This window comes from Cetorhinus maximus, chromosome 4 (assembly GCF_964194155.1).
Source record: "Cetorhinus maximus chromosome 4, sCetMax3.hap1.1, whole genome shotgun sequence".
In the NCBI taxonomy this organism is placed as follows: domain Eukaryota; kingdom Metazoa; phylum Chordata; class Chondrichthyes; order Lamniformes; family Cetorhinidae; genus Cetorhinus; species Cetorhinus maximus.
In genome coordinates, this window is record NC_135882.1 from 18,946,697 (window position 1) to 18,973,211 (window position 26,515).

Consider the following 26,515-nt stretch of genomic DNA (forward strand, 5'->3'; position numbering starts at 1 on the left):
AAACACAGAGGGCAGAGAATGTACTCTGATTGGGGGATTTCAATGTCCATCACCAAGAGTGGCTCAGTAGCACCACTACTGACTGAGCTGGCCGAGTCCTAAAGGACATAGCTGCTAGACTGGGTCTGTGGCCAGTGGAGAGGGAACCAACAAGAGGGAAAAACATACTTGACCTCATCCTCACCAACCTGCCTGCTGCAGATGCATCTGTCCATGCAGTATCAGTAAGGGTGACCACCGCACAGTCCTTGTGGAGACGAAGTCCCGCCTTCACACTGATGATATCCTCCATCGTGTTTGTGTGGCACTACCAGAGTGCTAAATGGGATAGATTTCGAACAGACCTACCAGCTCAAGACTGGGCATCCATGTGACCCTGTGGGCCACCAGCAGCAGCGGAATTGTACTCAACCACAATCTGCAACATCATGGCCTGGCATATCCCCCACTCTACCATTGCCATCAAGCCAGGGAATCAACCCTGGTTCAATGAAGAATGCAGGAGGGCATGCCAGGAGCAGCACCAGGCATACCTAAGAATGGGGTGTCAACTTGGTGAAGCTATAACACAGAACTACTTGTGTGCCAAACAACGTAAGGAGCAAGTAATAGACAGAACTAAGCAACCCTACAAGCAACAGACCAGCACTCATGAACCTTTCTGCGAGGACATTTGTTCTTGCTCTGTTGAGGTACAACCTGTCTGGTCTTTACAGCTCTCATCTCTCACAGAACTGGCCCCAATGTCCCAGGAGCCTAAATCTCTGCCACATCCAATCATGAATGGTGGTGGACAATCAAACAACTCACTGGAGGAAGAGGCTCTACAAATATCCCCATCCTCAATGATGGGGGAGCCCAGCACATCAGTGCAAAAGATAAGGCTGAAACAGTTGCTACAATCTTCAGCCAGAAGTGCCGAGTGGATGATCCATCTTGGCCTCCTCCAGAGGTCCCCAGCATTACAGGTGCTAGTCTTCATTCAATTCGATTCACTCCACGTGATGTCAAAAAACGGCTGAAGGAAACGGATGCTGCGAAGGCTACGGGCCCTGACAACACTCCAGCAATAGTACTGAAGGCTTGTGCTCCAGAACTTGCTGCATCACTCGCCAAGCTGTTCCAGTACAGCTACAATATCCAGATAAAAGCAAAATACTGCGATACTGGAAATCTGAAGCAAAAACAGAAAATGCTGGAAAAACTCAGCAGGTCTAGCAGCATCTGTGGAGAGAGAAACAGAGTTAATATATCGAGTCCGTATGCCCCTTCAGGGCTCTGTTAACTCTGTTTTTCTCTCTTCACAGTTGCTGCTAGACCTGTTGAGTTTTTCCAGCATTTTCTGTTTTTGTTTCAGTCACATCATCTACCTGGATATGTGGAAAATTGCCCAGGTGTGTCCTGTACACAAAAAACAGGACTAATCCAGCCCAGCCAATTACCACCCCATCAGTCTACTCTCAATCATCAGTGAATGGAAGGGGTCATCAACAGTCCTATCAAACAGCACTTGCTTAGCAAAAACCTGCTCACTGAAGCCCAGTTTGGATTCCTCCAGGGTCACTGAGCTCCTGACCTCATTACAGCCTTGGTTCAAACATGGACAGAAGAGCTGAACTCTAGAGGTGAGGTGAGAGGGACTGCCCTTGACATCAAGGCCGCATTTGACTGAGTGTAGCATCAAGGAGCACTAACAAGTGGAGCCAATGGGAATCAAGGGGAAACTTCTCCACTGGTTGGAGCCATACCTAGCACAAAGGAAGATGGTTGTGGTTGTTGGAGGTCAGTCATCTCAGCACCAGGACATCACTGCAGGAATTCCTCAGGGTAGTATCTAGGCCCAACCATCTTCAGCTGCTTCATCAATGGCCTTCTGTCCATCATAAGGTCAGAACTGGGGATGTTTGCTAATGATTGCACAATGCTCAACACCATTCATGACTCCTCAGATACTGAAGCAGTCCATATCCAAATGCAGCAAGACCTGGACAATGTCCAGGCTTGGGCTGACAAGTGGCAAGTAACATTTAAGTCACACAAGTGCCAGGCAATGGCCATCTCCAACGAGAGAGAATCTAACCATCGCCCCTTGGCATTCAATGGCATCACCATCACTGAATCCCCCACTATCAACACCCTGAGGGTTACCATTGACCAGAAACTGAGCTTGACTAGCCATATAAATACTGTGGCTACAAGAGCAGGTCAAAGCCTAGGAATCCTGTGACCAGTAACTCACCTCCTGACTCCCTTAAGACTGTCCACCATTTACAAGGCACAAGTCAGGAGTGTAATGGAATGTTCTTCACTTGCCTGGATGAGTGCAGCTCCAACAACACTCAAGAAGCTCGACACCATCCAGGACGAAGGAGCCTACTTGACAGGCACCACATCCACAAACATTCACTCCCTCCACCACAGACACACAAGCAGCAGTGTGTACTATCTACAAGATGCACTGCAGAAATTCACCAAGGTTCCTTGGACAGCACCTTCCAAACCCACGACCACTGCCATCTAGAAGGACAAGGGCAGCAGATAGATGGGAACACCACTACCTGGAAGTTCCCCTCCAAGTCACTCACCATCCTGACTTGGAAATATATTGCCATTCCTTCACTGTCGCTGGAGTCAAAATCCTGGAACTCCCTTCCTAACAGCACTATGGGTGTACCTACACCACATGGACTGCAGTGGTTCAAGAATTAAGCTCACCACCATGTTCCAAAGGGCAACTAGAGATGGGCAACAAATGCTGGCCCAGCCAGCAAATCCCACATCTAGTGAATGAATGAAAAAAAGACTACAAGTAAATCCAGGCTGCTGTTTCCTCTGCTACTGTTTCAGATTAAACCATAACAGCATGTCTAAGGAGCACAATGTCAAAGTGGTGAAAGAGCAATTTAGGACTGATGTCAGGAAGTTTTTCAAACAAAATGATTAAGAGATGAAATGGAGTTCCAGGGAAAGGAGTAGAGGCAAGAACTCGAATCATTTAACAGCTGAACATTGTTGCTCAGACTGCAGCTTCTCTATGAGTGGAAGAGTTAGGATATATTAATGGCTTTCTTTTTCCATCTCTACTGTGCTTGACCTACAGCCAGGAAGACTTTGTTCATCTATTAATCAAATAAAAATGTATAGGAATAAAATTATACCGTCTTAAGTATATAGAATCTTAGAGTTGACCTTGAAAAGCAAACTTTACATTGCAGTAAGATGGAAAAATATCAAAAATAGGAGCACAGATAAAAAGTACTGTATTTGATAAGTAGCCAAGTCATAGCACAAGAATTCAACCATATGAAAAACACACTCAATTTCATACAAAAAGATCAAAGGTAACCATGTCATTGCTATGTGCAATGCTACATTTGAAAGTTTAAATTCAGCATGAAACAATTTACAGTGAGCTCTTAATATTAGAAAGGCAATGGACACAATCAATTGTTTGAAAACAAACAAAGAACTGAAGGCCACTGACGGAATTTAAACTGCAGCCGGTTAGCTCAGGAGGTGGAGGGGAGAGAGGAGCTTGGTGAAATTACAATCACTAGGGAAGCGATACTGAGCAAACTGACAGAGCTGTGGGCTGATTAGACTCCGGGTCCAGGTGAGCTTCATCCTAGGGTCTGAGAAGAGGTGGCTAATGAGGTAGTAGATGCATCGGTGTTAATTTTCCAAAATTCCCTAGATTCTAGAAAGGTTCGATCAGACTGGAAAGGCAGCAATGATAACCCCTCTATTCAAGAAGGGAGGGAGGCAGAAAACAGGAAACTATAGGTCAGTTAGCTTGACGTCTGTCATGGGGAAGAGTTGATCATTAAAGAGGTTATAGATGGGCACTTAGAAAAACTCAAAGTAATCGGGAAGAGTCAGCTTGGTTTTGTGAAAGGGGAATTGTGTTTAACCAATTTATTGGAGTTCTTTGAAAGAGTAACATACGTAGTGGATAAAGGGAGGCCTGCAGACGTACTGTACTTGGATTTCCAGAAGGCATTTGATAAGGTGCCAAATCAAAGGTCATTGCGGAAAATAAAAGTTCATGGTGTAGGGGATAACATATTAATCTAGATAGAAGATTGGCTGGCTGGCAGAAAACAAAGTATGCATAAATGGGTCTTTGTCTCATCAGCAGAATGTGACAAGTGGAGTCCTGCAGGGGTCTATGTTAAGGCCTCAACTTTTTACAATTAATATCAATGACCTAGATGAGCAGAGCGAAGGCATGGTAACTAAATCTGCAGACGACACAACGACAGTGAGGAAAGTATATTGTGAAGACAACATACGGGGTTTGGAGACAGATATAGATAAGTTGAGTGAGTGGGCAAAGATTTGGCAGATGGAGTATAATGTGGGAAAACATGAAGTTGTTCACTTTGGCAGGAAGAATAAACAAGGAGAGTATTACTTAAATAGAGATTGACTGCTGAATTCCAAGGCACAGAGGGATCTAAGTGTTCTTGTGCAGGAGTCACAAAAAGTTAGTATGCAGGTACAGCATGTAATCAAGGCAGCTAACCGAATGCTATCCTTTATTACGGGAGAAATTGAACATAAAAGTAAGGATGCCATGCTTCAGTTATACAGGGCATTGGTGAGATCGCATCTCGAATACTGTGAACAGTTTTGATCTCCTTATTTAAGGAAGAATGTAAATGCATCGGAGGCAGTTCAGAGGTTTACCAGATTGATAGCTGGAATGAGCGGGTTATCTTATGAGGATAGGTTGGACAGGCTGGACTTGTTTCCACTGGAGTTTAGAAGAGTGAGGGGTGACTTGATTGAATTATATAAGGTCCCGAATGGTCTTGACAAGGTGGACGTGGAAAGAATGTTTCCTCTTGTGGGTGAGTCCAGAACTCAGGGGCACTGTTTTAAAATTACAGTACACCCTTTTAGGGCAGAGGTGAGGAGAAATTTCTCTCTCAGAGGGTTGTGCGAATTTGGAACATGTGGTTGGAAGCTCAGCTCGTGATTAAATAGAACTTGGCACTGCACTATGGCCAAAAAGGGTGATGGGGTCAGTGTAAGGAGATTACTGTCGGGCCAAAGGTAGTGGAGGTGCTAAGATTGTTTGCTACAAGTTGGTAGCAGAAAAAGCAAAGGTTGTTTTACCATAAAATGATCTGCCTTTAATAACAAGCTTTCCATAGCAATCCAGTATGAGGCTATGAAAGTAATTGAAAATTGGATAATTTCTCTATCACAGTCAGTTTAACTTGTGGCAATGGTTTACCTTGTAGTCATATTACTTCTGTACTATATCCACACAGAACATTTCACATTGATTATTTAATAATACAAATAAGCTCAAGATTACAGAAGCTGTGTTACCTAATCATATGGTGAGACCTAGTGTCATCATCAGGGAACATTAAAATCGCTGTGGTCAGGCTGACCCACTGGCTATTCACAACAGTGTTTCTAAACATTGATACACATGCTCATGCACAATGTGCAACTGCGAACACAAAAAGGTTTTTTTCCTGGAGGTACACACTGGATATATGCACAAGTCTATTATCTGCTAACATTGATACAGCCAATTCTGAGAGAGATCAGAGTTAAGCTAGCACTGATTCAGCAAATGCAGGTTTAAAAAAATGACGGTGGCGAGATTGAATTCTGGTTTCTGGACCTTCACTTACAATTATGAAACAAATTGGACATGTCAAAACATCCAAACTTTGCTTTAAACAAAGTCAAATTCTTACAAGTGCACAATAATTCTATCAAACAGCATTTCAACGTACTCGAATGTGGGGATAATATATGTAAATATGTGGGGAATTGGTCCTGGGCTCTATATTGCGGAGTTGAGTTTAGTGTACCTAGAGAAATGGGACGTAAAAAGTAGTGTAGGTACTGCTCATCCAAAAAAATTCCAGACCAATCGCAAAAAGTAAACACACCTGTAGCTTATTTTTCTCCCACAAGAACAATAAGCTAGGAACATAGGTTATTACAAGCATGAAAGTCAAACAAAAAGCAGGCAATGAATAATAAAACAGGTCAGTCTACATAAAAGGTTTCAGCTTTGAAACAAACATTAAAAGGTAATCATTTATGAATAGCGTGGAAATAAATGGATCAAGGGCAGAAGGACACCAAAAAATAAATATTGTATATCAGGTTCCAAGAATTTAGATTATAATCCTCTAAAATCAAACCAGAAAGAAGTGAAGGCCAGAGATGCAAGAAAATATAGTCATTAAAAACAAGTTCAAGTTTAAAAGTTAAAAACATTATAGATGAAATGTTCAGAAAATCAGTGTGATTGTAATGGAATTGATAAATTTGGCCTCATGAAAAAAGTTGTAAAGATCCATTTTGTAACAAATTTTGGAGTTACAGATCATTATTAATTTTTGATTTAATCTAACTGCAGCCATTTCTTAATTCATTTTGCAATAGTAGCAAGTTAATGCCAAGGCTATTAAAAGCAGGGGATCCATTAAATTTCTAACTACAAGCTTCAATCCCAAAGAAGGACATTGACTTTCTGAACAAAATTAAAGTTGCGGTGACAGTGTCAGTGTGAAAAGGAATTATTCCTGTAGTTTGTGTTTGAGTTACAAGGACTGTTCTCTTCGAACTGAAGGATTAATTGCAATTGCTCACCAAGCCTCCTTGCTTGTATCAGGTGAGCAGTGGGAAACATGCAAAGAAGAATTTAGTTATAGAACCAACTTGGAAGGCACAAGAGGTCTAGTTACAAATAAAACAGTCCTCGTTGGCAAAAGAGGTCTGATAACCAAAGGAAAGGGCACAGGAAAATGCAAAGATAGGGTAGATCCAGGGGGCTGAGAGAGGTGTAAAGAACATCAAGAGACAAAACATGATGGTAAGAGCTACAAGTAAAACGAAAAGAAACGAGATAAAGACGAACAAAGTTTTACAATAATAGAACAGAAGAAAATGGGTAGGTAAGGTAGTAATGAGGTTCCTTTATGGAAAAAAAAAAACAAAAAGGGGCAATATTGCCTTCTGGCTGTGTCTTAACTCACATCAAGTCCTGTTCCTCTATCGCCCCTGTGCACACTGGCCTACATTGGCTCCCGGGAAAGCAACGTCCTGATTTTAAAATTCTCATCCTTGTTTTCAAATCCCACCATGCCCTCACCCCTCCCTATCTTTGTAATTTCCAGTCCCACAACCCTCCAAGATACCTACACTCCTGATTCTGGATTTTGTGCAAATCCAATGTTAATCGCTCCATCATTGGTGGCAGTACCTTCAGTTGCCTCGGCTCAAGCGCTGGAATGCCTTTGCTACAGTTCTCCACCTCACTTTCCTCCTTTAAGACACTGGTTAAAACCTACCTCTTTGACCACACTTTTGACCACGTGACCTAAAGTCTCCTTAGGTGGTTCAATGTCATGTTCTGCTTTATAATATTCCTATGAAACACCCTGGGATGTTTTATTACATTAAATGTGCTATTTGAATACAAGTTGTTGCTGTACACTATTTTATATTACTTCATGTTCTTTCTGCCAAGGTACATCACTTCACATTCTGCGCATACTACATCTGCCACATGTCCGCCTGTCTCACTAGTCTGTCTAAGTCCTCTTGAAGTCGATCATTATCCTCCTCACAGTTCATAATACTTCCAAGTTTGCCTCACCTGCAAATTTTGAAATTGTGCTTAAGTCTGATGATTAATATATATCAAAAAAAAAGTGGCCCTAATGCCAGCCCCTGGGCAACACCACTGCATGCCTCTAGTCCATAAAATAACCATTCACCACTATCCTGTTTCCTGTCACTCATCTGACCTCATATCCATGCTCCCGCGGTCCCTTTTATTCTAGGGGCTTCAACTTTGCTGGCATGCCCATTTATGTGGCACTTTATAAAACACTTTTTGGAAGTTCATGCACCAAATCTCTCACCTTATCCTCATGAACATTTGTTATCTAATCAAAAAACTCAGTTGAGTTAAACACAATTTGCCTTTAACAAATTCGTGCTGGCTTTCCTTAATTAATCTGCACTTGGCCAAGTGACTGTCAATTTTGTCTGGGTTATTGTTTCTAAAAGCTTTCCCACCACGGAGGTTAAACTGACTAGCCTGTAGTTTGCTGGATTTATCCTTAAGACGCTTTTTGAACAAGGGTATAGCATTTACAATTCTCTAATCCTCTGGTACCACCACTGTATCTGAAGGAGGATTAGATTGGAAGATTATGGCCAGTGCCTCCACAATTTCCACCTAAACATCTGAGCATTCCCTCCACAATTTCCACCTAAACATCTCTGAGCATTCCCTGATGCATCCTAACTAGGCCTGGTGGCTTATCAACTTTAAATAAAGCTAGCCTCTCTAATACCTCCTCTTTGTTTGCCCATCCAGTTCCTCAACTACCTCCTCTTTCACTGACTTTGGCAGCATCTCCTTCTTTAGTCAAGACAGATGCAAAGTACTCATTTAGTACCTCTGCCTTCATGGATAGATCCATGGTTTGGTCCACGATTGGCTCCTCCTATTATTACCATTTTACTATATATATATTTCTATGTTAGCTGCCAAGACTCTCTCTTTGTTTCTCTTATTTCCTGTTTCACTCCCCCCTGAACTTTCTATGTTCAGTCCATTTCTCACTTGTATTATCAACCTGACATCTGTTGTATGTCACTTTTTTTTTGCTTCATCTTACTTCTCTATCTCTTTTGTTTATCTTGATTCAGGTACTGTCTCTTTAAATTCAAAAACTGCTAGTGTAACTCCATTATTTAAGAGATGGGAAAGAGAGAAACCAGGAAATTAGAGACACATTAGTCTATAATTTGCTGTAGGGAAGTTATTGGAATCTATTACTAAGGATAGGGTTACCAAACACTTAAAAATTGAATTGATTAGAGACTGCCAACATGGATTTTTAAAAGATATGTCATTTCTAACAAATCTAATTGATTTGTTTGTCAAAGTAAAAGAGAGGTGAACATCTACTAACATAGTTCTGAATTTCCAGAAGGCATTCCGTAAAGTTCCATATGGGAGATAGTTATCTAAAGGTAAAGCTCATTGAACTGAAGGCAAATCTAGGTATTGCACCTGAGAAAGGATATATTAACCATAGAAGGAATGCAGCAGAGATTCACCAGAATGCTAGCAGAGATCCAAGAGTTTAATTATAAGCAGTGATTACATAAGCTAGGTTTGTATCCCTGGAACATCAAGAGTTAAGGCATTATTTCATTGAGGTTTTAGGGTTTTCAAAGGAACTAATAGGATAGATAGAGAAAAGCTGTCTGCTGGTGGGGGCAAGGGGACTTAGAACTAGGCCACTTATGAAATAAGTTAGGAAACATTTCATACAAAGAATGGTAAAAGTGTGCTCTCACTAGAGGATAGCTCAATTAATAAAACTTATTGGTCTCAGGTGTAAAATTAACAGGCAAGAGTATTAAGGAGTATGGAGCCAAGGCAGATAGATGGAGCTAAAATTCATTCATGATCTGAATCGCAGAACGAGGTTGAATGGCCTACTTAGGCTCCAAAGTGGGCAAACAGATGAATAGCATTCCCTGATCTATGGTCTGCCCCAAGCTGTTAATGACTATTTTAGGATACATGTTTACAGGACAACCTGCACATCTAAAACTAGTGTTTTTGTTCCCAGGTTTCTGAATTTTCTGAAACTTAAACCAGAGCACTGATCAATGAATTCCATCACAATGACACGACAACTGATTCAGCAGTCTCAGTTACAGATACAACATTCATTGATTCATGAAGCGCAGGAAATAATTCAGTTCCTATAACTTTTACAAAGCACTGCAGCAAATACCAAATATACCAAATACAACAATCAGCTCTAATACAGTGATTTTCTCATTTACCTCCACTGGCCAAAAGGTTCTCTTGTACTTTGTCCCTACTGTCTTCCAACACATCAGCCATGTACTGGGCCACCTTCTTCACAACACTGAAAAATAAGACCAGAACAAGGGTTACACACTTAACCAATACATCTAAACCGGGGAAAATATAGCACTTTTTCCAGTATGCCACATATCAAAATATTGTTTCATTTTCGGTACGATAATGTAAGTAGCGCACTAGACTAGCACCGAGAGGCTGAGTGTACAAATTTCACCAAAATTGAATTAATTAAATCTGGTGATTTTTTATTTTTGGTTTATGAAAGCTGCAGGATTGTTGCAAAACACCAACCAGTTCATTAATGACCTTCAGAGACATAGCTGGTCTGACCCATATGTGCCTCTGGTCCACACAACATAGTTGGCTCTTAATGTTATCTTAAAAGGCTTAGAAAATCAATCAGTTCTACAAATAAGGCTTACTACCTTTCCTGGATAACTAGTGATGGGTAAAATTGTGGCCTTGCTAATGTCACCCACATCGAAATTTTGGCTTGCAAATTTACTACAGGTACTGTGAAATTAAATGCAGTTTTTCACTGTGGACTGAAATTGTCCAGTCACTCAACATGAGGAAATGCAATTTAATCAGTTTGAGTGGGCTTGAATCTAAAGTTAGGAATCAAAGAACAGCACACAAGTTTTCAAAATGGCAAGCTTACAATCCTATATTAAAAAGGATTCCCACTCAACCCCAATCATACAAAAGTCACAGAACAATTCTAGTTGCCTGAAATTTAACGCAGATTGATTCTAAACATAGGTCAGCATACAGCTCAAATCAAAAACATTTTCATCTGTAAGAGCATTCCACAGTCTGAATTTTGCTCATCCCAATTTATTCAATACTCTTCAAGCCTGCCATATTTTTTCAAGTTAAAATGAAGTGTTTTAACAATATACATAATGTACTTAATTTCAAAGTTAGAAAATCATGCTCAGATGAAAACAATTTAATTTAATCCCAAAATAAAAAAAGGTCACCTCTCTGTCAGATTCCACAGCTATCTCTTTAAAAAAAGATTTGGCTTCACATCTAAATGTTGAGATTCAACAAACTCACTGACACTGCTCTGAAGGAAAGGATAGGCTTTTAACTATTGTGATTAGCAAACATATTCAACTTTTCAATCTACATTATTACTTCAGTAACAAATACACCAAAAACAATTGAACTACAAATTAAGATTGGTTAAATAGCAACGCCATAATGCAGCAAAATACGGCTGGACACTCCATAAATTGCTTACAAAGTCACTAGTTCCAGCAGAAAATCAAAAATACAAGCCAACTCAAAATTCACAGGCTACTGAATTTCCAAATCTGGTCCAAATGGTGTTCATAATTCTTGCCTAAAATCATTCTTAATAGGAAGCACCATCATTAACAGGTAAGCACCATCATTTCACAACATTAAACAGGATCATATCACCACACAATTTCCATTGTTCTCACGAGAAAAACTTGCATTTATTCAGCACCTTTCATGATCACTGGTCATCCCAAAGTGCTCGAGAAACAATAGTGTACCTTTGAACTGCAGTCATTGTTGTAATGCAGCAGACAGTTTGTCCACAGCAAGCTTCCACAAGCAGCAGCGATAATGACCCACAAACAGTAGTGATAATGACCAGATAATCTGTTTTTGTCATGTTGATTGAGGAATAAATATTGGCAGGATACCTGGAATAGCCTCCCAGCTCTTCTTTGAAATAGTACCCTGTGATCTTCAATGTCCACATGAAGGGGCACATGGGGCCTTAGTTTAAAACAAAAACAAAAATAAAAATACCTGGAAAAACTCAGCAGATCTGACAGCGTCTGCGGAAAGGAATACAGTTAACGTTTCGAGTCCGTATGACTCTTCAACAGAACTAAGGAAAAATAAAAGAGAGGTGAAATATAAGCTGGTTTGGGGGGGGGGGGGGGGGGGGAGACAGGTAGAGCTGGATAGAGGGCCAGTGATAGGTGGAGATTGTCAAAAGATGTCATTGACATAAGGACAAAGAGGTGTTGACGGTGGTGATATTAGCTAAGAAATGTGCTAATAGGTGACATTAAGGGTAGAAAGTAGGACGAGCAAGATACAGAAAGCCCTAGTGGGGGTGGGGGGAAAGGGATCGAAATAGGCTAAAAGGTAGAGATAAAACAATGGATGGAAATACATTTAGAAATAATGGAAATAGGTGGGAAAAGAAAAATCTATATAAATTATTGGAAAAAAGGGGGATCGGAAAGGGGGTGGGGATGGAGGAGAGAGTTCATGATCTAAAGTTGTTGAACTCAATATTCAGTCCGGAAGGCTGTAAAGTGCCTAGTCGGAAGATGAGGTGCTGTTCCTCCAGTTTGCGTTGAGCTTCACTGGAACAATGCAGCAAGCCAAGGACGGACATGTGGTCATGAGAGCAGGGTGGAGTGTTGAAATGGCAAGCGACAGGGAGGTCGCTATAAAAGGTAGGGATAAAAAAGATAGTTTACTGATCACAGGACAAAAATGGTCATAGTACAGTACTGTCATATGAATTGCAGTAAAACTGTTACTGAGAGGAGTTGTGTAATTGCCCAAATGCTTGCGGACAGACAGAAGGTGTTCCGCAAAGCGGTCACCCAGTCTGTGTTTGGTCTCTCCAATGTAGAGGAAACCGCATTGGGAGCAGCGAATGCAGTAGACTAAATTGAGGGAAGTGCAAGTGAAATGCTGCTTCACTTGAAAGGAGTGTTTGGGCCCTTGGACAGTGAGGAGAGGGGAAGTAAAGGGGCAGGTGTTGCACCTTCTGCGGTTGCATGGGAAGGTGCCGTGAGAGGGGGTTCAGGTGTAGGGGGGAATGAAGGAGTGAACCAGGGTGTTCCGGAGGGAATGATCCCTGCGGAATGCCGCCAGGGAGGGTGAAGGGAAGATGTGTTTGGTGGTGGCATCATGCTGGAGTTGGCGGATTTGGCGGAGGATGATCCTTTGAACGCAGAGGCTGGTGGGGTGATAAGTGAGGACGAGGGGGACCATATCATGGTTCTGGGAGGGAGAGGAAGGTGTGAAGGCGGATGCGCGGGAGATGGGCCGGACATGGTTGAGGGCCCTGTAGTTGCACTCAAAAGACAGCACACTGTAGTAGTGCACTTGAGTGTCAGCCTCGAGTTTTGTGCTCATGCCCTGGATGATGACTTGAACCCACAACTTTCTGACTCAGCAAGTGTGGTACCAATTATTCAAATCCCCTCTCATACTTTTACACATAAGGATGCTGCCTATTATGAGGAAATAAATGTTGTATCCTCAAGCCTCAAAATTCTTTCGATATTAAGCAGCCCAATGCTGTACACAGTACTGAGGTCTCATCGCTCTGGAAATTGCAGCCTCACAGGGGCAAATGCAACTCTCAGTTTCTATCAAACGTGAATTAACAGGCAACTAATACAAACCAAGGGAAAAGGTAAGTTTTGATTTCACTATAACAACCAATTGGCAGAACACGTGCACAAGAGCGGGGACAGCAGGGGGCAGGCGGGAGGGGGAGGGGGAGGGCAGGCGGGAGGGGGAGGGGGAGGGCAGGCGGGAGGGGGAGGGGGAGGGCAGGCGGGAGGGGGAGGGGGAGGGCAGGCGGGAGGGGGAGGGGGAGGGCAGGCGGGAGGGGGAGGGGGAGGGCAGGCGGGAGGGGGAGGGGGAGGGCAGGCGGGAGGGGGAGGGGGAGCGCAGGCGGGAGGGGGAGGGGGAGCGCAGGCGGGAGGGGGAGGGGGAGCGCAGGCGGGAGGGGGAGGGGGAGGGGGAGCGCAGGCGGGAGGGGGAGGGGGAGCGCAGGCGGGAGGGGGAGGGGGAGGGGGAGCGCAGGCGGGAGGGGGAGGGGGAGGGGGAGCGCAGGCGGGAGGGGGAGGGGGAGCGCAGGCGGGAGGGGGAGGGGGAGGGGGAGCGCAGGCGGGAGGGGGAGGGGGAGGGGGAGCGCAGGCGGGAGGGGGAGGGGGAGGGGGAGCGCAGGCGGGAGGGGGAGGGGGAGGGGGAGCGCAGGCGGGAGGGGGAGGGGGAGGGGGAGCGCAGGCGGGAGGGGGAGGGGGAGGGGGAGCGCAGGCGGGAGGGGGAGGGGGAGGGGGAGCGCAGGCGGGAGGGGGAGGGGGAGGGGGAGCGCAGGCGGGAGGGGGAGGGGGAGGGGGAGCGCAGGCGGGAGGGGGAGGGGGAGCGCAGGCGGGAGGGGGAGGGGGAGCGCAGGCGGGAGGGGGAGGGGGAGCGCAGGCGGGAGGGGGAGGGGGAGCGCAGGCGGGAGGGGGAGGGGGAGCGCAGGCGGGAGGGGGAGGGGGAGCGCAGGCGGGAGGGGGAGGGGGAGGGGGAGCGCAGGCGGGAGGGGGAGGGGGAGGGGGAGCGCAGGCGGGAGGGGGAGGGGGAGGGGGAGCGCAGGCGGGAGGGGGAGGGGGAGCGCAGGCGGGAGGGGGAGGGGGAGCGCAGGCGGGAGGGGGAGGGGGAGCGCAGGCGGGAGGGGGAGGGGGAGCGCAGGCGGGAGGGGGAGGGGGAGCGCAGGCGGGAGGGGGAGGGGGAGCGCAGGCGGGAGGGGGAGGGGGAGCGCAGGCGGGAGGGGGAGGGGGAGCGCAGGCGGGAGGGGGAGCGCAGGCGGGAGGGGGAGCGCAGGCGGGAGGGGGAGCGCAGGCGGGAGGGGGAGCGCAGGCGGGAGGGGGAGTGCAGGCGGGAGGGGGAGTGCAGGCGGGAGGGGGAGTGCAGGCGGGAGGGGGAGTGCAGGCGGGAGGGGGAGTGCAGGCGGGAGGGGGAGTGCAGGCGGGAGGGGGAGTGCAGGCGGGAGGGGGAGTGCAGGCGGGAGGGGGAGTGCAGGCGGGAGGGGGAGTGCAGGCGGGAGGGGGAGTGCAGGCGGGAGGGGGAGTGCAGGCGGGAGGGGGAGTGCAGGCGGGAGGGGGAGTGCAGGCGGGAGGGGGAGTGCAGGCGGGAGGGGGAGGGGGAGTGCAGGCGGGAGGGGGAGGGGGAGTGCAGGCGGGAGGGGGAGGGGGAGTGCAGGCGGGAGGGGGAGGGGGAGTGCAGGCGGGAGGGGGAGGGGGAGTGCAGGCGGGAGGGGGAGGGGGAGTGCAGGCGGGAGGGGGAGGGGGAGTGCAGGCGGGAGGGGGAGGGGGAGTGCAGGCGGGAGGGGGAGGGGGAGTGCAGGCGGGAGGGGGAGGGGGAGTGCAGGCGGGAGGGGGAGGGAGAGCCGGCGGGAGGGAGAAAACATGAGAGAGAGAAAGAATGAGTGCGCGAGAGATAAAGAAAGATTGTGTCAATAGTAAGTTAAATATTGTCACCAACACTACATGAATCTATAAAGGGTGATATCCCACTGAATTTGTCGCACTTACATTTTCACTTTAAAGAGGGTAAATTCAAAACTAATTAACTATTACAGAGAGTGAAAGATAAATCTAAGTAACAGGGTCGCTAAGGAGACAGTGGAAGCAAAGTGTTGATTCATTCAAACGCAACTTATATAGACACCTCAGAAGATAATATTTCGGGAGATATTATCTCGGCTTATTTGGGATGACACATGATAAATGTAATATCCTTGGGAGAATCAGGTGACTTTCGTTCCCAAAGCTTACCACCACTGAAGCTTCCCTGCCTCATCTCTGGTCTGTAGTAAATTAATTGATTGAAATGGTTCGGCAACAACTCCATTATTGGTACTATATACATTCTATAACGGGGTAGTTGAAGATGAAGTAGGTGAACCAAGATCTTCCATCATCCAGCAAGTTTAATGTTTGCTTTCTTCTTCTTTGGGAGTATTTTACTTAGTTTTTGCCTTCAAGTCTTTGAGGTGATCATTGTAAACGTTCATTTTTCACTTCTTTCTAGTTTGTTTTAATCCATTCACATTATTTCAATTGTTATTATTTCTATTTGAATTCATATTTACCACATTTGACACTCAACCTCAATCAATCCTCAAAGGGATTTCCTACCGCTCCTTTTCTAGTTTCTAAACCGTTAGACAAAAGCATTTACGCTTTTCATACGCAGATAGGTAAACTTGCATTTTCAGCATTATCCATTTTTGTCTTGTTGCACGACAGCTTCTTTATTTCACCAGGTGGCAAAATCAATCACAAAAAGTAAAATAAGTTTTGAGAATTCAGTATTTGATCCAAATACAAAGTTAAAGTATTAATTCAACAAGTTTGACCACAAAGTGTGACCGATGAATCGCAAACTTTGAAATCCCTCGGGCTGATTTGAAAGGGATTATTTTGGGTAGGAATCTCTCAGTGCAGTCACCTTAGGAGAGTTACCAGAAATATATTAGGCTTTTAATATCCACTTTGACATTTGGCACTCCCAACGAGAGCCAAAGTCTGAGGCATCCTATCCACGCTACAATAAACGTGCCAAAAGTGAAGCAATTCTTAACACAGTGACAGACATAAAGCATCATTTTCTCAGAACTCAGTATGAAATTCCAGCATTAAAAATGACATCAAAAGAAGTTGGGTTGCACTCACTGGGGGAAAAAAATCTCTTCTTGACTAAAGAATAGATTTTTGGGCTCTTTTTCTGTTCTTCTAAAAAGAACATATGAAATAGGAGCAAAAGTAGCCCATTCGGCCCCTTGAGCATGCTCCACTAATCAATAAGATCATAGCTGATCTGTTCGTGTTTTGAATTCCACGTTCCCATCTACCCCTGATAACCTTTGACTCCCTTGCCAAACAAGAAACTACCTCTGCCTTTAAAATATTCAATTACCCTGCTTCCATTGCTTTTGGAGGTAGAGTTCCAAAGTCACACAACCCTTAGAAAAGATTTCTCCACATCTCTGTCCTATAAGGGTGAACCCTAATTTTAAAACAGTGCCCCATAGTTCTGGACTCATGCACAAGAGGAAACATCCTTTCCACATCCACCTTGTCAACACTGTTCAGGATCTTATATACTTCAATCAAGTCACCCCTCACTCTTCTAAACTCCAGTGGAAATAAGCCCAGTCTGTCTAACCTTTCCTCATAAGACAGCCCACTCATTCCAGGCATCAATCTAGTAAACCTCCTCCAAACCACCTCCAGCGTATTTACAACCTTCCTTAAACAAGGAGGCCAAAATGCACACAATAATCGAGATGTGGTCTCATCAATGCCCTGCATAACTGAAGCATAACATCCCTAATTTTACGTTCAATTCCATTCCATTAGCCTTCTTAACTACTTGCTGTACCTGCATACTAACTTTTTGTGACTCATGCGCGAAAACACCTAGATCCCTCTGCACCTCGGAATTCTGCACCCGTTCTCCATTTAACTAATACTCTGCTTTTCTCTTCTTCCTGCCAAAGTGAACTTCACATTTTCCTACATTATACACCATCTGCCAGATTTTTGCCCACTCACTCAACCTCTCCATATCCGTCTGCAACCTCCTTATGCCCTCCTCACAACATACTTTCCTACCTTTGTGTCATCTGCAAATTTAGCTACCATGCCTTCACTACCCTCATCTAAGTCATTGACATCAATTGTAAAAAGTTGAGGCCTCAGCAGAGACTCCTGCAGGACTCCACTCATCACATCCTGCCAATGAGACAAAGACCGATTTATGCATATTCTGTTTTCTACCAGCCAGCCAATCTTCTATCCAGACTAATATGTTACCCCCTACACCATGAGCTTTTTATTTCCGCAATAACCTTTGATGTGGCACCTTATCAAATGCCTTCTGGAAATCCTAGTACAGCACGTTAACAGGCTCCCCTTTGTCCACTGCACATGTCACTCCTTCAAAGAACTACAATAAGTTGGTTAAACACGATTTCCCTTTCACAAAACCATGCTGACTCTTCCCGATTACCTTGAGTTTTTCTAATTGCCGACTTATAACCTCCATAATGATCAACTCTAACACCTTGCCTACGACAGGCATCAAGCTAACTGGCCTATAGCTTTCCACCTCCCTCCCTTCCTGAATAGAGGAGTTATATTTGCTAATATCGTCTGACGGGACCTTTCCAGAATATAGCGAATTTTGCAAAATTAACACCAAACATCTACTATTGACTCCCCACTGTCACTCTCTAGAGGACCAACACTCAATTTGCTTATTCTTTTCCTTTTTAAATACCTGTAGAAGCTCTTGCTATCCATTTTTACATCTCTAGCTAGATCCCTCCCACACTCAACTTTCTTTCTCCTGATTAACCATCTAGTCATCCTCTGCTGTTCTTTATATTCTGACCAATCATCTGACCTGCACTTATTTTTGCACAGTTTTATGCTTTTTCCTTAAATTTGATGCTTTCTTTAACTTCTTTAGTTAACCATGGATGGTGGGTCCTCCCCTTAGAATTTTTCATCATTGTAGGAATATACTTATTCTGAGTATTCTGAAATATCCCCTTAAATGTCTGCCACTGCTTCTCTATGTATCTATCACCTAGCCTAGTATCCAAGTTCACTTCAACTAACTCAGCTTTCATGCCCACATAGTTGCCCTTATTTTAGTTTAAAAATACTAGTCTTAGGCCCCCTCTTCTCCCCTTCAAAATGGATGTAAAATTCAATCACATTGTGGTTGCTGCTACCTTGGGGTGCCTTCACTCTGAGGTCATTAATTAATCCTGTCGCATTACACAATACCAAGTCTAATATAACCTGCTCTCACTTTTTTAGAGCAGCATTTTTGGAACCAACGATCTCGAAAGCATTCTATGAACTCCTGATCCAGGCTGCTACTGCCAATTTGATTTTTCTAGTTTATATATAGGTTAAAATCACCCATTATTGCCATTTCTTTATCTCAAGCACCCAATATTTCTTCTCGTACACTTTGTCCTACATTGTGGTTACAGTTAGGGGGCCTGTAGACCACTCCCACTAGTGACTTCTTTCCCCTACTATTCCTCATCTCCAACCAAACCGATTCTACATCCAGATCTCTTGAACCAAGGTCATCTGTAATTATTGCACCAATGCTACCCTTGATCAACAGTGCTACCACTCTACCTTTACTTAGCTTCCTATTCTTCTTGAATATCATTTACCCCTCAATATTCAGGGCCCAATCCTCATCATCCTGCAGCCACGTCTCTATATTAATTTACATCAATGTATGCTATCAATTCATTTACCTTTTTATGAATGCTACGCGTATTCAGGTACTGAGCCTTTAGTTTTGTCTTTTGGTTATCTTCGTAACATCTAGTCTTAAATACTGGTGTATACTTAGGTTTTATCTGTCTGTCCGTTCCTGCTATTCTATGGCCCTCAGTTCTCATATTACTATTATGGTATCCTACCTTGAATCTACCCCTTGATTTGCCACATATACCCAAATTTGATCCCTCACCCCTCTTTTTTAGTTTAAAGTCTTCTCTACTTCCCTAGTTATACGATTCGCAAGAACAAATATCCCAGCACGGTTCAGGTGTAGACCTCCCGACGGCACAGCCCCCACTTTCCCCAGTACTGGTGCCAGTGTCCCGCGAATCGGAACCCACTTCTCCAACGCCAGTCTTTGAGCCATGCATTCATCTCTCTCATCTTATTTGTCCTATGCCAATTTGCACATGGCTCAGGTAATAATCCAGAGATTATTACCTTTGAGGTTCTGCTTCTTAATTTGGTGTCTAGCTTCTCATACTCACCATGCAGAACTTCCTTCCTTGTATTGTCTATGCCGTTGGTACCTACATGGACCAGGACGACTGGATCCTCCCCCTCCGCATGCAAGCTCCTCTCCAGCCCCGAGCAGATGTCCCAAATCCTGGCAACAGGCAGGCAACTCACGCTCTTTGCTGCAGAGAACAGTGGCAATCCTCCTCATTTTACTACCCCTTACTACCGCTACATTTCCATTTCCAACCAACTACACCCCCCGGCCTGAACGGCTTCCTGTACCATGGTACCATGGCCAGCCTGCTCATCCATCTTGCACTTCAAATCTGTTTGACAATTGCAAAGTCTAAGGCTCTTCCACTACTGTCTGCTCAATCCCATTACCTGCCTCACTCACCGTCACATCCTCCTGTCCCTCACTGCTGACCAAAACAAGCCTATTCTAAGAGGCGTGACCATCTTCCTGAACAAAGTGTCCAGGTATTTCCCCCCCTCCCCTATGTTGCAGAGTGTCTGCAGTTAAGCTTCCAGATCAATAATTCTGATCCAGAATTCTTCTAGCTGCTTACACTTTCAGCAGACATGTTTACCATGGATCGCCTTGGCATCCAAAAGCCCCTACATTCCATAGCTGCAACATAACACATGTCCTGTCATTGTTACTTATGTTTTTTTAGTTAATTTACTTTAATTATTTAATTAACATAAAATAATTCTTATGTATACCAAACCTCATTCCCCCCATGCACCAAATTCCCACGTGAACCAACTCACTCAGTCCCTGTCTCAATTCGGCGTAGTTGCCTGTCTCCTCGCGCATCCCTTTCCGATCCTGCGGTTTGAAAAGCCCATCTCTTTTATAGACCCTCTAATGAGTCACTAGCTAGTTTAGCTTCCTGCTACAGTAATTAACACCACTTGAACCAACTGCTTTCAGGTGATTGACAGTAACTGCTACTCCATGAGGTTCTCTGTTTAACAAGCTAACCTAACTTACTTGAAGGTTAGTACTATGTCAGATTTTGATTCCTGCTCTATAGTTAATATCTGAAAAGGACTTACCAGAATTCACCACATGAACCTAATTTGCTGCTCAGTCTCTGTCTCACTCTGGTGTAGTCACCTGTCTCCTTGCACGCCCTTACTCAAAGACTTGCTTTTATATGGTGCCTGTCATGACTTCAGGATATCACAAAGAACTTTACAACACTGATTACACTTCAAATGTACTTAATTAGCTTTAATGCAGGGAATGCAGTAGTCAATTTGTACACAGCAAGCTCCAAAACAGCAATTTGATAATGCTCAGATAATCCGTTTTTAAGTGATGCTGATTGAGGGATAAATATTGGCCAGGAAATAAGGGATAACTCCCCCGCTCTTCTTCAAAATAGTGCCAGTGCATCTTTCACGTTCACTTGACTGTAGACAGAGCCTTGGTTTAATGTCTCGTCTGGAAGGCAGCACTTCCAATAGTACTCCCTAAGCACTGCACAAGAGTGTCAGACTAGATTTTTGTCCTCAAATCTCTAGATTGGGACTTGAATCCATAGGCTTCTGACAGGCACCAACTGAGTCACATCTAACACTGCCAAAATATTTCTTCCGTGAGGCGTCGATAGCTACTTCAATAACAAAGGAGGATTCTGGATAGCAAAGTTAAACATAAACCAGAAGTGCATGAGCATTGCTTAAAATTTCACAACTATTACCCTTGCCAGCCTCTGCTACATTTTTTTTTAACGTCATCTCAAGATGCATTCTAATGGTCTGTACCACTTAACCAACTACATAATGCAATATATCACAAAGAAAAATTCACTGAACATTTCTCTAAGAACTGCAACAGTGTTGGCGAAAAAGCCATCTTCCACACATTTTGTGACAGAACTGCATAATCAGAAATATATCATTTAAACTCTGCAACCATATCTATTGGTTTGTATTATATTTCACCTTGAAGCAAAAATTATTTATCAGGATGTAAGGTATACCAAATTGTTTTTAAAACAAAACTCACATTAGAGAAATATCATCTCTGAGTGTTTGAAAAGTTCCCTCCACATTTGTGTTGTCACATTTCTATGCTATATCATGACAAACCTGATGCATGGTCAAAGAGTCACTTAAGGACAATGTTTCTAAGCTAGCTTGTTTACATAAACTACAAACTAAATGCTTCTGAAGACTGACTAACCGGATAACCCACATGACTTATATGATGGCATTAATTCTTAAAGGGGAGAGCTCTAATTATTCACCTATACATGCTGTGAAAATCATATAGCTCTGCACTGTAGCCTCAGAGCACCCATTTAATTTAATTTTTGTATTCATCTTTTACAGAGTACTTTAGAAATGTAAATTTGATTTCAGAAATCGTTAAAGGTATTTAACAAACTTACCCCTCCACAAATGAGTCCAACTTGGCCAGCTCATCAGATAACCCCACTAAGACATCTAAAGTTCCAACCTAAGGGGAAAATCGAATATTGAATGCAATACAAAAATAAGTGAAAGCATTTTTATCCATGACAAACTAGAATGCACTTTGGCTTTTTTCAAAAAACAATCCTAACTTTGAATAAGCGTTTCTATATTTTCCCCCACAACAAAGAAAAATATTTGAGGTGTAGCAATATTTAACAGTTTAAATGTATGACATAGCCCCACCCATTGTAAGCAACTAAAAGGAGGAACTGTAGAATCATTCTATTAAATCTATTTACTTAGTATTTAGAATGTTAAGTTTGGGCCCTCTTTGGCTTTCTCATTGGCCTGTCGAGTCCAGGACTTCTAGCAATCTGACTGTAATTCTAATAGAGTTACTTGACCCACATTTGTGCTCTATTGATCCAAGCAGTACAAGGCAACCATTTGACTGGCTATGCACAAAAATTGTTGGATTTCTTTCCTTCCAGCAATAGCATTTTCCTCATCCAGGTCATGCTTCTATCTTTATCATCAGCTTAAACCACAGAGACACCTTTAAGGACTTAAGGCGCAATCCCATAGCTCCCTGTACGATATTTATCTTATTGAAAATGTAGAAGACGACCTTCAGCTCCAATCATCCAATGTAAGCTACAAAAGAATGGGAATTACATCTGCTTTTGTTCTGCACTATACTTCTGGCCACCCAGCTATCTCCATCCCATTCCGCCTCCCACCTGATGGCACTTGGCAGCCACTTCAAACTTCACTCTCCTCTGCTCAAGCAGGCCAGCCTCAAATACACCATCTGCTCTCCACCACCCCACCACCCTCATCCCCTGCTAGTATAACAGGAGATTCATTCATCAGTATAAAATCTTTTACACAACCCCAAATGTTACTGTAACTATAACCTTGTCTGAAAAACTTAAGCAGGAAGTGCAAAATATATAGACATATATTCTTGTTGAACTATAGTGTCGTAACTGTCAGAAGCATCCTCTAAGCCCTACAACTGTACCATACTAGTTGAGGTCCTCTCTGAACTCTGCAAATATTAACTAAATACCTGTAATTAGTAGTACTTCAAATTACTACATGCAGCATATGACCCCACAAATTTCTACAATTTTTTGCTCTATACTGTCAGAAGAGTTTGGCGGGGGGGTGGAATCAATTTTGTACATTGCTACTCAACCTCACTGAAGCTAAAGATACAAGTACAGTTTAGATAAGACATCCAAGGTTCCTGCATATAAATTCTTCTAGAAAGTCAGATATCTTTTCATGTATGCCAGTGTTGTAAAATTGCCACACCTAGCTAAAGATGTGAAAGTCTCTGGTCAGGATGCATCTTAGGTTTAATCCGAACACACCATACAAGTTGTTTACCACGCATTATTGCAGACAAATAGTAACAGTTGAAATGGAGCTAAAATAATGAAATTCTGCAGTTTATTTATCAATAAATATTCAAGATTGTGTTGAAAATTGCTCATGCATAAAATAAACATGCTGCATGGTCTTTCCATTCATTCTTTGCAGACAAGGGAAATTAGAGATAGTATTAGATCCAAGGAAGAGGCATACAAATTGGCCAGAAAAAACAACAGACCTGAGGATTGGGAGCACTTTAGAATTCAGCAAAGGAGGACCAAGGGATTGATTAAGAAGGGGAAAATAGAGAACGAGAGTAAGCTTGCAGGGAACATAAAAACTGACTGTAAAAGTTTCTATAGGTATGTGAAGAGAAAAAGATTGGTGAAGACAAATGTAGGTTCCTTACAGTCAGAAACAGGGGAATTTATAATGGGGAACAAAGAAATGGCTGACCAACTGAATACATACTTTGGTCCTGTCTTCACAAAGGAGGACACAAATAACATACCAAAAATGTTGGGGAACACAGGGTTTAGTGAGAGGGAGGAACTGAAAGAAATCAGTATTAGTAGGGAAACGGTGTTGGGGAAATTGATGGGATTGAAGGCAGTTAAATCCCCAGGGCCTGATAATCTACATCCCAGAGTACTTAAGGAAGCGGCCCTAGAAATAGTGGATGCATTGGTGGTCATCTTCCGAGATTCTATAGACTCTGGAACAGTTCCTACAGATTGGAGGGTAGCTAATGTAACCCCACTATTTAAAAAGGGAGGTAGAGAGAAAACAGGGAATTATAGACCAGTCAGCCTGACGTCAATAGTGGGGAAAATTCTAGGGCCCATTATAAAAGCTTTAATAGTTGAACACTTGGAAAACAGTGGCAGAATCGGAGAGAGTCAGCATGGATTTACGAAAGGGAAATTATGCTTGACAAATCTACTGGAATTTTTTGAGGATGTAACTAGTAGAGTTGATGAGGGGGAGCCAGTGGATGTGGATTATTTGGGCTTTCAGAAGGCTTTCGACAAAGTCCCACATAAGAGATTTGCATGTAAAATTAAAGCACATGGGATTGGGGGTAGTGTATTGAGATGGATAGAAAACTGGTTGGCAGACAGGAAACAAAGAGTAGGAATAAACGGATCTTTTTCCGAATGGCAGGCAGTGACTAGTGGGGTACTGCAGGGATCGGTGCTGGGACCCCAGCTATTCACAATATATATTAATGATTTAGATGAGGGAACTAAATGTAATATCTCAAAATTTGCAGATGACACAAAGCTGGGTGGGAGGGTGAGCTGTGAGGAAGATGCAGAGATGCTTCAGTGTGATTTGGACAAGCTGAGTGAGTGGGAAAATGCATGGCAGATGCAGTATAATGTGGATAAATGTGAAGTTATCCACTTTGGTAGCAAAAACCGGAAGGCAGATTATTATCTGAATGGCTATAAGTTGAGAGAGGGGAACGTGCAACGAGACCTGGGTGTTCTCGTACACCAGCTGCTGAAGGTAAGCATGCAGGTGCAGCAGACAGTAAAGGAGGCAGATGGTATGTTGGCCTTCATAGCCAGAGGATTCGAGTATAGGAGCAAGGATGTCTTGCTGCAATTATACAGGGCCTTGGTGAGACCGCACCTGGAATAGTGTGCGCAGTTTTGGTCTCATTATCTGAGGAAGGATGTACTTGCTAAAGAGGGAGTGCAGCGAAGGTTTACCGGGCTGATTCCTGGAATGAGGGGACTGACATATGAGGAGAGATTGAGTCGGTTAGGATTATATTCACTGGAGTTCAGAAGAATATGGGGGGATCTCATAGAAACCTATAAAATTCTAACAGGGCTCGGCAGGGTAGATGCAGGAAGGACTTGATAGAAGTTTACAAAATTATGAGTGGCATGGACAGAGTAGATAGTCAGAAGCTTTTTCCCAGGGTGGAAGAGTCAATTACTAGGGGACATAGATTTAAGGTGAGAGGAGAAAACTATAGAGGAGATGTGCGGGGTAAGTTTTTTTACGCAGAGGGTAGAGTGTGTGTCTGGAATTCGCTGCCAGAGGAGGTGGTGGAAGCAGGTACGTTGTGGTGTTTAAGAGGCAGCTTGATAAATACATGACTAGGATGGGAATAGAGGGATACGGACCCTGGAAGTGCAAAATATTTTAGTTGACGGGCAATATGATCGGTGCAGGCTTGGAGGGCCGAAGGGCCTGTTCCTGTGCTGTACTTTTCTTTGTTCTTGATGTTCCCGATGGTGGGGGAGTCCAGAACCAGGGATGACAGTCTGAGGATACGGGTAGACCACTCAGGACTGAGATGAGGAGAAAATTCTTCACCCAGAGAGTGGTGAGCCTGTGGAATTCGCTACCACAGAAAGTAGTTAAGCCCAAAACATTGTATGTTTTCAAGAAGGAGTAAGATATAGCTCTTGGAGCGAAAGGGATCAAAGGATATGGGGAGAAAGTGGGAGCAGACTATTGAGTTGGATGATCAGCCATGATCATAATGAATGGTGGAACAGGCTCGAAGGGCCGAATGGCCTACTCCTGCTCCTATTTTCTATGTATGCTTCTATGTAAGAATGTAATAAACAGGATACAACAAAGTAAAATTTCATGCATGTGGACTGAAGAGTAAGAAGTTTCACCATTTCTTTCGCCATATTCACATTCACCCTGGATCACAGTAATAAAAACAAATAATTTTCATATTGTTATAGAGAAGAAATTTTATCTACCCAATTGGATTTTTATCTTTTCAGTATTAATGTATATTGCTATACTTCAACTTCCATTCTGGAATTTACAACAATTGCTAGTTAAGACCAAACAATATGTCAATCGTGTGCCAAGCAGCAAATGGACTATGAGCAGATACAATTCTTTTTTGGGGGACATTTCAAGCCAGCCTCATTTGAAAATTCACAAATTCAACAAAAATTACACATTTTGTTACTGACCTTTAAATCTGGAATTGCAAACTTGAAGTTGGTAGAGAGATGGTTGTTCCTTGTGGTTGTAACATTTAATTTGTCCCATGTCTGTTGACATGTTTTTTCCCCAGGAGCAGATATTAACCAAAATTCTGTCATCCTCAGTAAGTAATCTCTTGAAGTAAACTGATATACTGAAATAAGACAATAAAACCCAGTTAATGCAATAGTGCCTCAATGCTTTGCCTTGCTGTTAGAATAAGCTCTACTTTGCTTAATCACTTCGGATCATCTGTGCAAAGTTAAATACAATT

General features: G+C 43.5%; 1 protein-coding gene across 1 annotated transcript in view; it reads right to left on the reverse strand.

Moving 5' to 3' along the window:
- Window positions 1-26,515, reverse strand: part of atp6v1c1a (ATPase H+ transporting V1 subunit C1a) — a 65,130-nt gene that overhangs the window by 25,685 nt on the left and 12,930 nt on the right. Inside the window, exons 2-4 of the mRNA XM_078540003.1 lie at window positions 26,229-26,395; window positions 21,867-21,934; window positions 9,856-9,941 (exon numbers count right to left, since the gene is read on the reverse strand). Coding sequence (XP_078396129.1) covers window positions 9,856-9,941; window positions 21,867-21,934; window positions 26,229-26,360 — 286 coding nt within the window. The 5' untranslated portion in view covers window positions 26,361-26,395. The remainder of the gene's footprint in view (window positions 1-9,855; window positions 9,942-21,866; window positions 21,935-26,228; window positions 26,396-26,515) is intronic.